This window comes from Suncus etruscus, chromosome 15, assembly GCF_024139225.1.
Source record: "Suncus etruscus isolate mSunEtr1 chromosome 15, mSunEtr1.pri.cur, whole genome shotgun sequence".
Classification (NCBI taxonomy): Eukaryota; Metazoa; Chordata; class Mammalia; order Eulipotyphla; family Soricidae; genus Suncus; species Suncus etruscus.
The window spans coordinates 22100317-22115233 of NC_064862.1; the positions used below are offsets into that span (position 1 = coordinate 22100317).

At 54.4% G+C, this 14917-nt stretch overlaps 1 protein-coding gene across 1 annotated transcript in view; it reads left to right on the top strand.

Annotated features, from left to right (window-relative positions):
* The window catches only part of GCN1 (GCN1 activator of EIF2AK4), a 66320-nt gene that overhangs the window by 25400 nt on the left and 26003 nt on the right, over positions 1-14917 (top strand). Inside the window, 26 exon segments of the mRNA XM_049788892.1 lie at positions 2532-2607; positions 2733-2785; positions 2788-2822; positions 2825-2863; positions 2865-2902; positions 3547-3580; positions 3583-3745; positions 3839-3961; positions 4238-4293; positions 4295-4337; positions 4340-4383; positions 4385-4422; positions 5585-5678; positions 6481-6594; positions 6680-6878; positions 7302-7457; positions 7856-8037; positions 8399-8479; positions 8781-8924; positions 10649-10776; positions 10928-11117; positions 11204-11274; positions 11792-11957; positions 12272-12466; positions 14071-14317; positions 14769-14890. Coding sequence (XP_049644849.1) covers positions 2532-2607; positions 2733-2785; positions 2788-2822; positions 2825-2863; positions 2865-2902; positions 3547-3580; positions 3583-3745; positions 3839-3961; positions 4238-4293; positions 4295-4337; positions 4340-4383; positions 4385-4422; positions 5585-5678; positions 6481-6594; positions 6680-6878; positions 7302-7457; positions 7856-8037; positions 8399-8479; positions 8781-8924; positions 10649-10776; positions 10928-11117; positions 11204-11274; positions 11792-11957; positions 12272-12466; positions 14071-14317; positions 14769-14890 — 2831 coding nt within the window.

Below are 14917 nucleotides of genomic sequence, written 5' to 3' on the forward strand. Positions count from 1 at the left end.
GTGCCTTCTCACCTCCTTAAAGTGCATATTTAAAATTTTTGTTTTGTCTTGGGTCTGTCTGCTGCTCTGATGATTTGAAGTCTTTTGATTCAGATTCTAACATCTTAGTCATGAGCTACAACTTGCTAGTTTCTTCCTGATTTAAAAACAAAATATAGTAGTTTTTTTTTTTTGGGTCACATCCGGCAAGCGCTCAGGGGTTACTCCTGGCTCATGATCAGAAATCGCTCCTGGCAGGCTGCAGGTGGACCATATGGGATACCGGGATTCGAAACCATGACCTTCATCGTGAAAGGCAAACGCACCTTACCGTCCATGCTATGCTCTGGCCCCCCAAAATAGTAGTTTTTGTATGGAGAAATGTCTTGACACTATTTAAAAATAAAAAAATCTGGGGCCGGAGTAGCGGGGTGTTTGCCTTTCATGAGGCTGATCCAGGAAATACACCTTGGTTTGATTCTCGGCATCCCATATGGTCCACCGAGCCAGGAGCGATTTTTGAGCACATAGCCAGGAGTAACCCCTGAGCGTTACTGGGTGTGGCCCAAAAACAAAAACAAAAACAAATCTGAGGATCTACACTAAAATTTGACCCGCATTTGATCTCTGGTCACTGTTTCCTGAGATCATCATTCTTTAAAACTTTATTTTTAAATTTTTTGGTTTTTGGACTCAGGGATCACTGTCTCTCCAGCTCCTGGATAACCCAGTTCTCATCTCCTTGTATAGTGTTTGGATGATTCTTTTTTTTTTTTTTTTTTTTTTTGGTTTTGGGCCACACCCGTTTGACGCTCAGGGGTTACTCCTGGCTATGTGCTCAGAAATCGCCCCTGGCTTGGGGTGACCATATGGGACGCCGGGGGATCGAACCGCGGTCTTTCCTTGGCTAGCGCTTGCAAGGCAGACACCTTACCTCCAGCGCCACCTACCCGGCCCAGTGTTTGGATGATTCTTGACCTTGTTCTTCCTTTCTTTTTTTTTTGGTTTTTTGGCCACACCCGTTTGACGCTCAGGGGTTACTCCTGGCTAAGCGCTCAGAAATCACCCCTGGCTTGGGGGGACCATATGGGACTCCGGGGGATCGTTCTACACTAGTGCTTGCAAGGCAGATACCTTACCTCTAGCGCCACCTTCCTGGCCCCACACTCTGTGCTTTTTAAAAGATTTGGAAATTCGTCCATATTAGTGTATGAGTCATCAATCTCTTTTAAAACATTAAATAGGGGCCGGAGAGATAGCATGGAGGATAGGTATTTGCCTTGCATGCAGAACAATGGTGGTTCGAATCCCAGCATCCCATATGGTCCCCCGAGGCCTGCCAGGAGCAAGTGTAGAGGCCAGGAGTAATCCTGAGCGCTGCAGGGTGGTGACCCAAAAACCAAAAAAAACCAAAAAAAAAAACATTAAACAGTTTCTTTTGGGTCTTCCTCTAATGGCCACTTGTAGCATGTATTGAAACTTAGGCCCGTATCTTGGTGTGTGGGGCCTGGCCATTGCGGTGCTGCCTGGACCCAGAGGTGCTGAGGGCCTTCACGGGCCACTGCTGATGTGCTGTGGGGATTGGGCCAGTGGGACACTGGTGCCAAGAATGGACTCAGGGCTCTCTGCATACAGGCATGTTCTCCAGCCCTTTGGCCTCTATCCTTAGCCCCAAACCTTCAGAATTGCATAGTAATTATTTTCACTAGTGCCAGAGAATTAGATATTAAACATCTTTTACCACTCTTGGTATTGATGATTCAAAAAGCATATTTTTTGCTTCCTTCCTCTTTCCCTTTTCTCTCCTCCCTCCCTCCCTCCCCTCCCTCCCTCCCTCCCTCCCTCCCTCCCTCCCTCCCTCCCTCCACTCCCTCCCTCCCTCCCTCCCTTCCTTCCTTTCTTCCTTCCTTCCTTTTTTGCCTTCTCTCTCACTCCCCCTCCACTTTCCTCATTCTCTCCCTCCCCTCGTCCCCTATCTCCCTCCCCTCCTCCCCCCTTTTGACAGTGTTCATGATTACTCTTTTTTTTTGTTTTGTTTTTTGTTTTTGGCCACACAATTGTTGCTCAGGGGTTACTCCTGGCCTAAGCGCTCAGAAATTGCCCCTGGCTTGGGGGGAACCATGGTCCTTCCTTGGCTAGCGCTTGCAAGGCAGACATCTTGGCTCAGTGCTTAGGAATCACTCCTACCAGGCTCAGGTGATATATGGGATTGAACCAGGACGGCAGTGTCCAAGGCAAATACCCTACCCCTCTGTGTTACCGTTTTGGCTCCACATACACTTTTTCTCACGTGTCTTTGTTTTTGTTTTTGGGCCACACCCGGTGGTACTCAGGGTTACTCCTGGCTATCTGCTCAGAAATAGCTCCTGGCAGGCACGGGGGACCATATGGGACGCCAGGATTCGAACCAACCACCTTAGGTCCTGGATCGGCTGCACATACACTTTTTCTTATTTCAAGCTGCCCTTCCTTCTAGCTGTCATTTAATCACTGACGGAGCCAGCTGTGTGTGTTTCAGTTCTGTTCGCTCAAAGGCCTCTGCTCTCTCTCAGCCCTTTGCACAGTGCTGCAGCTCACAGAGAGACTTTTCCTCGACCACCTGCAGAGACTCACAGGCACCAGAGTCCAGTACGTGCAACATGGCTTCCCCCCGGCTTCCCTTTGAAGCCAATTGGGGAGAATCCTAGCGGGAAAGGGGGTGGTGGGGCAGTGTGAGTTAGGAGCCCTGCAGGACTCTGTTGCTGTGCCCACAGACAGTACCACAGGGCTCTGGTGGCGGTGCTTCTCAGCCGCCCCTGGCACATGCGCAGCAGGCCCAGCAGACGGTCCGGAAGCTGCTGTCCTCTCACTCGGGGCCTTGAAGCTGGCTCACGGTCTCCTGGAGGGAGCTGAAGACGGTCCTCAGCTCTCACAAGGTGAGGGCGCCTGACCTGGAGCTGGCATCCACCTTGTGGCCTTTGGATACATTCAACTGAACTTTCTATCCCTGAGGAAGGGACACTCTGCTCTTAAGGCACCCTGATAATTTTTTGAGCATTCTATCCATTCCCCACATTGCTTTTCTAGTGTCTCTAAATCAGGGTCTCAAACTCAATTTACCTGGGGCCACAGGAGGGCAAAGTCGGGGGGGATCCTTGAGTGCAAAGTCAGTAGTAAGCCTTGAACATTGGGGGTGTGTGACCCAAACAACTAAAACAAAACAAAACAAAACAAAAAAATGAATCCTCTAGGGCAAGGCCATAAAATGGTGTATGGAGGGCCGCAAACGGCCTGCGGGCCTCGAGTTTAAGACCCCTGCTCTAAATGATGGGTCAAACACCAGGATTCTGTGCCAGAATTCCAGGACCTGAAATAACTGGCTCTGCGTCTTCACAGCGCAGTGGGGGCAGAAATGAAAGAAGACATGTCTCCTATTCTGGTGTTCTCTGCCTGCATCACTGCTCTTTCCTCCCTGGGCCTATTGTAGGATTAGGACCAAGGGCTTGGCCCGGGCAGAGTTCCACTGGGCCCCTTGTCACCTACCCTGCCCAGAGCCCTGTGTGATGGCTCGCATGTGGTTCTCTGCAGGTTGCTGCCCTTAGATGTGCTGGTGACGGATGGCCGGCGAGGGTGACTGAGGCAGGCAAAGCCTACGTGCCCCCGCGGGTGCTGCAGGAGGCCCTGTCTATCATCTCAGGATGCCAGGGTTGGGAGGGGTGGACATTGGCCCACACCGAGCAGCTGGCCCAGGAGATGCTGATCATCTCCCACCACCCGATCCTTAGGTGTGTGCTGGGGGGTGAAGGGGTCCAAGCTGTGCTGGCAGAGCAGGGCCGCAGGCCTGGCTGAACCCACACCTGGCTCCCATCTCCCCCCTCAGTGGCAGTGCAGTCTGGGCTCTGGCCAGTGGCTTCTCAGCAGGATGAAGATCTGATCCCGAAGCCTTCATCACCCAGGCACCTGGACCAGATCATTCCCAGGATCACCACACAGAGCCCCCTTGAATAAGGTGATTGATTGCACGAGGGCTGCTGCCGGCATGGGGGAGTTGGGGCGGGGGTGGGGGTGGGGGTGGGGGAATAGGTCAGAAGGTGGGCTGAAATGCGGGGTGTGACACCCTTGGGTGGCATGGGGCAGGAAACAGTCTGGAGTGAACGTGGATGGGAGGGGAGCCTCGGGTCCATGCAGCTGCTCGAGTCCTGGGACTGGGGCCCTCCTCTGCGCACCGCGGCTTCTGGGCCCCTCCCTAGGGCCCCACTGATGGGTCCGTGTTTGTCCTGGCAGTCTGCTATGAACGCCATGGGCTCCCTTTCCATCCTGTCCCCAGACCGGGTCCCTGCCCCAGCTCCTCAGCACCATCACCGCATCCGTGCAGAAGCCGCACTGTGCCAGGTGACTCGCGAGGAGTTTGCCATTATGCAAACCCCCCGCTGGGGAGCTGTACGACAAGTCCATCCTGCAGAGGTAAGTGCCTTTATTTTCTATTCCATACTGGCGTTCGCTCAGGGGGTTACTCCGGCTTTGTGCTTAGAAGTTACACCTGGCTGGGCCTGGTGAGATAGCATAGCGTCGTTGCCTTGCAAGCAGCCGATCCAGGACCAAAGGTGGTTGGTTTGAATCCCGGGTGTCCCATATGGTCCCCTGTTCCTGCCAGGAGCTATTTCTGAGCAGACAGCCAGGAGTAACCCCTGAGCCACCGCCGGTGTGGGCCCAAAAACCAAAAAAAAAAAACCTCCTGGCAGGCTTGGAGGGGACCATATGGGCTTGCCAGGGATCGAACCTGAGTGAGCCAATGCAAATGCCCTCTCAATGTACCTTTGTTCCAGCTAGCCAGCAGCAGCCAGCCAACCAGCTAGCTAGCCTGCCTGCTGGCCTCCTTTCCTCCCTTATCTCTCACTCCCTCCTCTCCTCTCTCCCTTCCTTCCATTTTTTGGGCCATACCTGGTGTGGCTCCAGGGTTACTCCTGACTTTGTGTAGGAAACCGCTTTTGCAGGCTCGGGGACCATATCAGATTGCCGAGCATTGAACATAGGGTTTGGCATGCCCAAGACAAGTGCCCTCCCCACTGCTATTGCTCTGGCTCCTCCCTTTTCTTGGGATGGGCCATACCAGTGGTACTCAAAGATCATATCTTGATTCTGTTGCTCAGGCATCACTCCTGGCAGGCTCGGGGGCTCTATAGGGGATCATGTGGCCGAACACACAGTTTGGTCGTGTGCCAAGGCAAGCACCCTTCCTGCTGTACTATCTCTCTAAGCCCTCTTTCTTTTTGTTGTGTTATTACCTGTTTATGTTTTGGGCCACACCGCTGTGCTCAGACTTACTCCTGGCGTTGGGGGGTCCCATAAATGCCAGAAAATCGAATCCAGGTCAGCCATGTGTGAGGCAAGTGCCCTCCCTGCTGTACTGTGGCTCTGGCCCCAACGCAGGCATGCACCTGTATCAGGTGATTTTTGAGGAGCAATTTCAACAGTGGGGGCTTCAGGCCAGTGCCCTCTCTGCCCGGCATTGCTCAGCCTGAGCTGTAGGGCATGGCAAGGTGCCAGCCTGTGCCTCGGGGTGCACTCCCGATAGGCGAGCTGAGGTTGTTTGGAATCCAGCTGACCATGTGCTCTGGTGTCTCAGTGCCCAGCAGGACAGTCTCAAAAAGGCCAACATGAAGCGAGAGAACAAGGCTTATTCCTTCAAAGAGCAGATCATCGAGCTGGAGCTCAAGGAGGTGAGTGGGTATCACACAGGGTGCCCCCTCCCCCCAGCTTCAGCACCCCCCTCTGGGTCTTGAGCCTCCTGCCCTTACCCTGTGACTCCCCCACCCCCAGCTGAGGAAAAACGCATTACTTTCTGGTGGAAACGGTGGTGCTTCATTCGTTTTATCAACTTGTGGTGCTGTGGGATCTTCGCCCGATCCTTGCTCCTTTGGGGAATCACAACTCTATGAAATGTCTTCAGCTTCTCGCTGCCTGTGTCTGCCTTCTTCACAGAGTAACCACCAGTTCCACAGTAGCCCTCTTGGTTGCTCCGTATCTAACGTTTGCTCTGTTTAGTACGTCATATCCCAGCTTCCCGCTTACCTGCTTCCTTCCCCTCTCTCTGCTTTGTACACCAGGCTGTGGGTGTCAGAAAGGCAGGCATATGGTCTTCTGGTTGTTATTGGTGGTACTTGGGGTTGCTCCCCGCAGTACTTGGGGGACCATGCATTGTGGAGCTGGGGATAGAACGGAGACTATTGCCTGCAAAGCATGTGCTCCAGTCTATAATTCAAACACTCCAGCTCTGAGTTTCCCTCTCTCCCCTCCTCAGGATTCTTTTAGTCTAGCATATAAAAAGACCTCTGCTTTAGTCAGCAGAGCTCAGTGAGATGTATTTTCTCCTAAAGTTTCTGTAAAAGCTGGGTGGAAAGCAGGGAGGTCACAAAGATTTGGGGCCTGGGCTCCTGCCTTGGGCTGATGTGGAGCTCAGCATCCTCCGGGAGGGAGGGAAGGAGGCAGAGGTGATGGAAGTGCTTTGTACATCACCGCCAGGAGATAAAGAAGAAGAAAGGCATCAAAGAGGAAGTGCAGCTGACGAGCAAGCAGAAGGAGATGCTGCAGGCCCAGCTGGACAAGGAGGCAAATATCCGGAGGCGGCTGCAGGAGGTAGGCACATGCTGGTGAATGCTGTGGGCGGCCTGGCCCATTCCTGCTGGTCCTGACCCTCTGCCTGGGGCCACTGTGCTTGCAGCTGGACAGCGAGTTGGAGTCGGCACTCGGACTGCTGGACACCATCCTGGCCAAGAACCCCTCCGGCCTGACCCAGTACATCCCTGTCCTGGTTGACTCTTTCCTGCCCTTGCTGAAATCTCCGCTGGCTGCTCCCAGGATCAAGAATCCTTTCCTGGCCTTGGCTGCCTGTGTGATGCCGCCGAGGCTCAAGGCATTGGGTCAGTCCTTGTTTGCTGGCTGTGGGCATGACCCAAGGCTGGCCTGGAGTTGGCTGGGTGCTGCTCCTGGGGGCGGGGGGTGTCTAGGCAGCTGGCTCGAGTATCCATGTGGCCTGCCAACCTTGGGTCCCAAGGGCATGCAGGGTTCCCTCCTCTGTTAGCCATTTGCTGCATGTGCCCTCCGAGGGCTAGCTTCTGGTTTGTCACTGTCAGCTTTTAGGAATGTCTTTTGGGGCCATACCCCCTGGTATTCCTGGCCCTCCGCTTAGAATTAGTCCCGTTGGTGTTCAGGAGACCTCTTCACTTAACGCTCTGGCCCAGAGTGGATTTCTCTGGAGTCAGATGGCGTGTGGTGTGCCTGGGCTGGATTTGCAGTCTCCGTGGTTCATTCCTCGTCCTCTGGCTCTCCTCTCTCACACACAGGCACTTTGGTGAGCCATGTGACGCTGCGTCTGCTGAAGCCAGAGTGTGTCCTGGACAAGTCCTGGTGTCAGGAAGAGCTGCCGGTGGCTGTGCAGAGGGCTGTGGCCCTGCTGCACAGCCACACCATCCCCGCCAGGGTAGGCAAGAGTGAGCCAGGTAAGCAAAACCCCTGTCTCACTACTGCCTGGCCTTGGTCTCTTCCACTGGAAAAAGAGACTCAACCAGATGGAGGATTTTGAGCTCAGTCAATTATTCTAGGCATTGCTGCAACCTCTGATACCGGTTTAGTGATGCCAGGAACCTCCTTGTGGCTTTTCTTTGGTTGTTTTGGGGCCACAAATAGCTCAGGACCTGTTCCTGGCTCTGTAATCAGGGCTGACCCCAAGATTCTGGTACTGTTATGTCGGAAGCAGCTGGGTCTATCTGCTGTACTTGAGGAGCCCTCTGGCGGTCTCCCTCCATTCTCCTGACGGGGGGAAACCGAGGCAGCAGTGTCCCGGCCCCCGCCCTGCCCGTTGTTGACTCAGATGCCTGCCACTTGTCCTTCTTCACAGATGCAGCTCCCCTGTCAGCACCAGCCTTCTCTTTGGTCTTCCCATTTCTGAAGATGGTGCTGACGGACATGCCCTGCCACAGCGAGGAGGAGGAGGAGCGTATGGCCCAGATCCTGCAGATCCTCATTGTCCACTCGCAGTTGAGGGCTGCCCCGAGCAGCAAGCCTGGCCATGTGGACGAGGTGCACGGGGCTTGAGAGGGCCCAGGGCAGGTGCAATGCACAGTACCTGACTCCCTGACCATTCTGGCTGGTGGCAGGGTTGGAGGAGCAGTAGCTGTGGTTGAGGAGAGCCCAGATGCTGCTGGATGGGCCACTGTCAAGGTCTAGCAACGTGCTAGGCATCCTGTGTGTGTGGGAGGGTTTCAGTTGGTTTAGGTTTTGGTCTCTGGACCATACCCTGGACGTTCTCAGGGGTCTCCTATCAGTGCTTGAGGAATCCTGTGGTGCTGGGGACTCTGGGTTAGCGAATTCTGGGCCAGATCTCCATAGGGAGTGGTGTTCTGGCACCGTCCCTCCCTGACGCCCTCCTCTGCCCTCCTAGAACGGCCCGGAGCTGCTGCCTCGAGTGGCCATGCTGCGTCTCCTGACCTGGGTGATCGGGACCGGCTCGCCACGCCTGCAGGTGGGCTGCTTGTCCACAGGCTTTTTTTTGTGTGTGTGAGTGGGTGTCTCATTCTCTCTCAGCCCTTTTCTTGGGCAGAAGCACCAACTGGATGCTCTCAGCTTGGTGAAGCATTTCCCTTGGGTCCTGCCTCTGGCTGTGGAGGGCCTGATTCTTGGGAAGTCTCCACCCTCGTAGGGCTGGGGGTGGCAGCCAGAGCTCAGATCCCCCATAGGGCCCCTTGGCGTATGCCCAGGGCCTGTCCAGCTCGACTAGGCAGTTACTGACTGTATCGGGCTCAGCATAGTGGTGTCCCTCATAGGTCCTGGCCTCGGACTCACTGACCACGCTGTGTGCCAGCAGCAGCGGCAGGGAGGGCTGTGCCTTTGCCGAGCAGGAGGAGGTGGATGTGCTGCTGAGTGCCTTGCAGTCCCCTTGTGCCAGCGTGCGGGACACCGCTCTTCGGGTATGTGCCTGCTTCCTGCAGGGTTACCTCAGTGACCTTCTTGCATTCATGTGTGGGGACTGTCTCTCAGTGCTTACCTCTGCACTGGCACTGGGATGGTTGAGCCTTTGTGAAGTCAACTCTCAACTCAGTGCTCAGTGCTCCTTTCCTCTGAAGATGTAGCCTACTTTCTCGCCTGAACTGTGGCTTGAGGCACTTTCAGAAGACAGACTTGGGGCTGGCTTTTCCAGGCCCATCTGTTTCCTTGCCTTTTGTGTTTGGACTAAAAACAAAAACGAAAGGATCCCCTTAGAGAGTGAGGCAATAGCCAGTTCCCAAATGTCCCTCTCTTCTGCTATTGCTAGGAGCCCACTTTGCTGGGTGACCTCTGGTTTAGAATGTGGAGAAAGCAGGAATGTCCTATCTAAAATGTCACTGTTGGGGCTGGAGAAATAGCATGGAGGTAACGCATTTGCCTTGCATGCAGAAGGACGGTGGTTCGAATCCCGGCATCTCATATAGTCCCCCGAGCCTGCCAGGAGTGATTTCTGAGCATAGAGCCAGGAGTAACTCCTAAGCACTGCCGGATGTGACCCCCCCCAAAAAAAATAAAATAAAATAAAATAAAAATAAATAAATAAAATGTCACTGTCTTCTTCAGAATTTAGGGTATTATTATTTTTTCCAGTTACTAACTTTATTTATTTATTTTTTGGATTTTGGTTTTGGTAGTGCTCAGGGGTTACTCCTGACTCTGTGCTCAGAAGTCACTTCTGGCAGCCTTGGGGGACCATAAGGGATGCTGGGGGATCGAGCCCAGGCCATCCAGTGTCATCCATGTTTAAGGCAAACACCCAACCACTGTGTTATCACTCAGGCCCCTAAGGTGTTTTTTTTATTAGGTGGGGGAAGGGTTCCTAAGCAGTGATTGAGGCTCTCAGGCTATTTCTGGTTATTTTCAACCAGCCAGGCTGGTTTTATATCAGGGCCCAAGGCTACAGTTTTGCTTGGGTCCTGCTTGTGTTCAGGCAGTGCTTTGGGTCCTTATGGGGTGCACCTGGCAATGCATAGAGGGCCACATAGTTCTGGAACCAAACCAAGGTTGGGTATGTACAAGGCATGCACCGTAACCACTATACTATTTCCCTGGCCCAGATTTCAGGTTGGGGGGCAGGGTGTCACACCTGGATGCACTTGGGTTACTCCTGGCTCTGCATTCAGAAATTACTCCTGGCAGGTTTGAGGGGACCATGTGGGATACTGGGGATCAAATCTGGGTCAGTGAATGTAAGGCAAACACCCTCTACTCTGTTTTATCACTCCGGTCCCTTTTTGTTTGTTTCTTGAGCCAAGCTTGGTGGTACTTGGGAGACTTTATAGGATGTTGGGGATTGAACCTGATTCAGCCATGAACAAGGCAAGTGTTCTCCTCTCTGTACTGTTTGGCCAGCTCCTTCCTCTATCCCAGGTTCAGTTTTTAATTTAATATGGAAAAGAATTCTGCCTTGTTTCAGAGAAGAGACTAAGAAGCTGAGTGAACTCAGCACTCCTTAGGCCAGCGCTGGCCAGGGGAACATTTCATCAGGGAAAAGGGCCAGCTTCACACCCTGTCCTCTCTGGTGCAATAGCTACTGGCCAGTGAAGTTCCTGAGTAGCTGGAAGGGGGCTACGGAAGTTGATTCCCCATGATGAGCCCTGGCCACTGGAGCTCTGAGGGCCTCACGCTGCAATTCTGTCGCTCCCAGGGGCTGATGGAGCTGCACATGGTGCTGCCTGTGCCAGACACAGACGAGAAGAACGGCCTGAACCTGCTGCGCAGACTCTGGGTGGTCCGGTTCGACAGGGAGGAGGAGATCCAGAAGCTGGCGGAGAGGTGAGTGCTGCTGTGCCAACCTGGACCCTCTGCCCCACGTTCCTCTTGCCAGCACCACCCATCCCACACTTGGCTTCCCGTGAGAGAAGAGCGGGGCTGGTGTGAGTCCCCTTGTCTGATGCTTGGTTCCCCCGCCTTTGATCTGCCACAGGCTCTGGTCAACCATGGATCTGAACCTGCAGCCTGACCTCTGCTCTCTGCTGATTGACGACGTTATTTATCACGAGGCAGCTGTGAGGCAGGCCGGGGCAGAGGCGCTCTCACAGGCGGTGGCCCGTTACCAGAGGCAGGCGGCCGAAGTCATGGGCCGGCTCATGGAGATCTACCAAGAGAAGCTCTTCGTGAGTTCCTGGGTGCCCCCTGTGGTTGGGTTTCTGAGGGAGTTCCCTGCCTTGCAAGCCTTTATTTACCTGTGTCTCTGTTGCAGCGCCCACCTCCAGTGCTGGATGCTCTAGGCCGAGTCATTTCCGAGTCACCCCCGGATCAGTGGGAAGCCAGGTAGGACCGCAGATGTGGTGGCTCTTCGGCACCCTCAAGGCTGGATGCTGTGAGGAGGCAGTATGTAGGAAAGGAGCGTTGGAGAGAGACCCAAGTTCAGGTCTGGCTGCATGTGCTGACCTGGGACCGTTGCCTCCACTGCTTTGCTTCCCCAGAAGTCTTTGGGGAGGCCTTTGTCCTGCTCTGTGGTCAGATGAGATCATGGTGCTTGGCCTTTGTTGGGTCTGTCCACTTCCAGAACCTTCTCATTTGTACCCGCTTTGTTGTTTGGGCCAGGCAGGTCACTCCTGTGTAGAGACTGGCAGAGCCTGTCTCGTAGGTAAACTCGGGCCAGAGGTGGGCTAGTTTGTCCAGCCTGCTGGCCTAGTCTGTGGAGACTGTTCTGAAAATACCATACTGTGTTCTGTCCCCAGAATACTGCTTTGGTTCTCTCCATTGGCAGTTGGGAGAGAACTTACCTATTAGGTGGCTAGGGAGGCTGCCATTGGCTTCCTGACACTCCCTGCTTCTTTCCTAGGTGTGGCTTGGCTTTGGCCCTGAACAAACTCTCCCAGTGTTTGGACAACTCTCAAGTGAAGCCTCTCTTTCAATTTTTTGTCCCTGATGCCCTCAATGATCGAAACCCCGATGTCCGGAAGTGCATGCTTGACGCAGCTCTTGCAACTCTTAACAACCATGGGAAGGTACAAGTTACCTCCATGGAGGGATGTGTGGGCTGGCAGAGAAGCCTGGATCAGTGCTGGGCCAGGGAGGTTTAGTGTCGGGAACACTGTGCAGCCTTGAGCCCCCTGGTGCAAAATTGCATTTGCCATCATCTTGAACCAGAAGGCTGTCAGTAGGTCTGCTGTGTTCCAGTCAGAAAATGGTGAGACGCTTTTTGGTGACTGGCCCAGAAGATGTTGCTGGCCCCGGCACCCGATCTGGCCTGTTCCCGGGCAGATGCCTCAGACACAGCCAGGTTCTGATGGGGACGTTCTGGGGGCACTTGTCTTGGCAGGAGAACGTAAACTCGCTGCTGCCGGTTTTTGAGGAGTTCCTGAAAGATGCCCCCAACGATGCTAGCTATGATGCTGTGCGGCAGAGCGTGGTGGTCCTCATGGGCTCCCTGGCCAAGCACTTGGACAAGAGTGACCCCAAAGTGAAGCCCATCGTAGCTAAGCTCATTGCTGCCCTCTCAACCCCCTCCCAACAGGTAACCTACCACCTGGCCTGGGGCCCGCTGACCTTTTGGTGGAAGTGATGGCCGATTGAACTGGCACCAGGATGTTAGGGCCGACCTGGAGATCCAGGTCCAGTAGGTTCTCTGAGAAGTCTGAGGGCAGCCGGGATTATAGACTAGGAACCCTGCAGAGGAAGTTGCTTTGTTTCAGTAGACTACAGTAGACCCTCCTTCATTTTCCTAACAGTCTTTTCAGGGGGCTGGGAGATGACACCCCTCAGATAGCTGTCAGTGGTCCAAGGACAGCCCCCCTGGAAATTTTCTAGCCGACCAACTCATGGGCAGTCTAAGGGCCTGAAGATGTGGGCCCGGAGAGATAGCACAGCAGTGTTTGCCTTGCGAGCAGCCGATCCCAGGACCAAAGGTGGTTGGTTTGAATCCCGGTGTCCCATATGGTCCCCCGTGCCTGCCAGGAGCTATTTCTGAGCAGACAGCCAGGAGTAACCCCTGAGCACCGCTGGGTGTGGCCCAAAAACCAAAAAAAAAAAAGGGCCTGAAGATGTAGTGTTCTTTCTGCTTTCAGGTGCTGAGGAGACCAGAACCCCCAGCAGAGCTAGCGGCCTCCATGGTTGCACTGAGATGCTGAGGGGACTATCTGATACCAGGAATTGGGCCCTGGTCAGACACATGCTGGGTCTGCTTCCTAATGGTGTGCTACCTCTGGTCCCAAATGTCTTTTTTTTGTACTGAGTATGCACAGGTACTAGGCATACTGAGATGAAGAAAAATGATGGCTTCCTTTCATCTCTTGTCCCTCTGCCCTCTAAGTGCTCTTACCATTATCTGCAAGCTGATGTGCAAGGGTCTTTTCCTCATATTTTTATGGGGGAGGATAGGCTTCCCAAGAACCTGGCATGGGATGTGGAGAGGAGGGCTACTCCCGGAGATGCAGGTCAGCTGGGCTGGACAGTTGAGTGCTTGGGTCCATGGATGCACCTCAGTGTTTGGGGGTCACTTGACCCATACTCAGCAGTGCCTGGGGTTTTTTTTTTTTTGGCTACACTGGCAGCACTAAATAGATCTGGGCAAGGCTGGTGGTGCCAGGATTGGAACTGCAGTGCCTGCCTCCTTGGCCCTTCATGTTCTTTCGGGTAAATATGTTCATTCACTTTTTGTGGCCTGGTTTTTTTTCCCCCAGAATGTCCTTGTTCAAAACAGGTATACAAAGCCTTGGTCAGTTAAGTGGGTCCTGCCCCAAAGGGTCCTGCTTAGGCGCAGTGCTTTGCCGCACTTGGCTGGACCTCTGAGTGGTGGGTGGAGTGCGGGATGGCATGTGCTGGGCACCAATCACTTTGTGGCTGGCTGGCTGGCTGCCAGCTCAGTTTCTCCAGCAAGCGTGACCAGCAAGCGTGACACAGATAGATAGTAGGCCTGGCAGGGCGCTTCTCTCAGAAGTGACTCCAGTCTTTTCAGGTTCTGTGTTCTGGTGCCCTTTTCCCCCAGATGCAGCGAGGGGGCTCCCCACGGGATCACTCCACACTCAGAGCCAAGATCACCCTGAGGTGTATGGTGGCAGTGACTGCCAGTGTAGGTGCTGGCTGACCCTGGGGTCACTGACTGGCAAGGTTTTCTCACAGGTACAGGAGTCCGTGGCCAGCTGCCTGCCACCCCTGGTACCAGCCATCAAGGAGGATGCGGGTGCGATGATCCAGCGGCTTATGCAGCAGCTGCTGGAGTCGGACAAGTATGCGGAGCGCAAGGGGGCGGCGTACGGGCTGGCCGGGCTGGTGAAGGGCCTGGGGATCCTCTCGCTGAAGCAACAGGAGATGATGGCAGCACTTACCGATGCCATCCAGGATAAGAAGAACTTCCGGCGGCGAGAGGGTGAGCGGCCTCACACTTGTGGCTGTCCCGGGGCTGGGCTATGGCGTGCTTGCTTGTGTTTGAGGGACCCGTTTTACTGGGTGCTAGTTGGACATTTTTCTTTCTTTTTTTTTTTTTTTTTGGTTTTTGGGCCACACCCGTTTGACGCTCAGGGGTTACTCCTGGCTATGTGCTCAGAAATCGCCCCTGGCTTGCGGGGACCATATGGGACGCCGGGGGATCGAACCGCAGTCCTTCCTTGGCTAGCGCTTGCAAGGCAGACACTTTACCTCCAGCGCCACCTACCCGGCCCCCGACATTTTTCTTTCTAACTCCCCAACACTCCAAGCTGGGGGACATTGAGTCACTGTCAGTGCCACCAGTGAGGGAATGGGTCCCCTGCTCTCCCCCTCCGCCCCCTACCCTCCCTGCCTCCCCACCTGCTCTCTTAGCTGTCCCGCCTTGCCCCCAGGAGCCCTCTTCGCCTTTGAGATGCTCTGCACCATGCTGGGGAAGCTGTTCGAGCCCTATGTGGTGCACGTGCTGCCGCACCTGCTGCTCTGCTTTGGGGACGGGAACCAGTACGTGCGCGAGGTAAGTGCCGAGGCAGCGCAGGTGGGG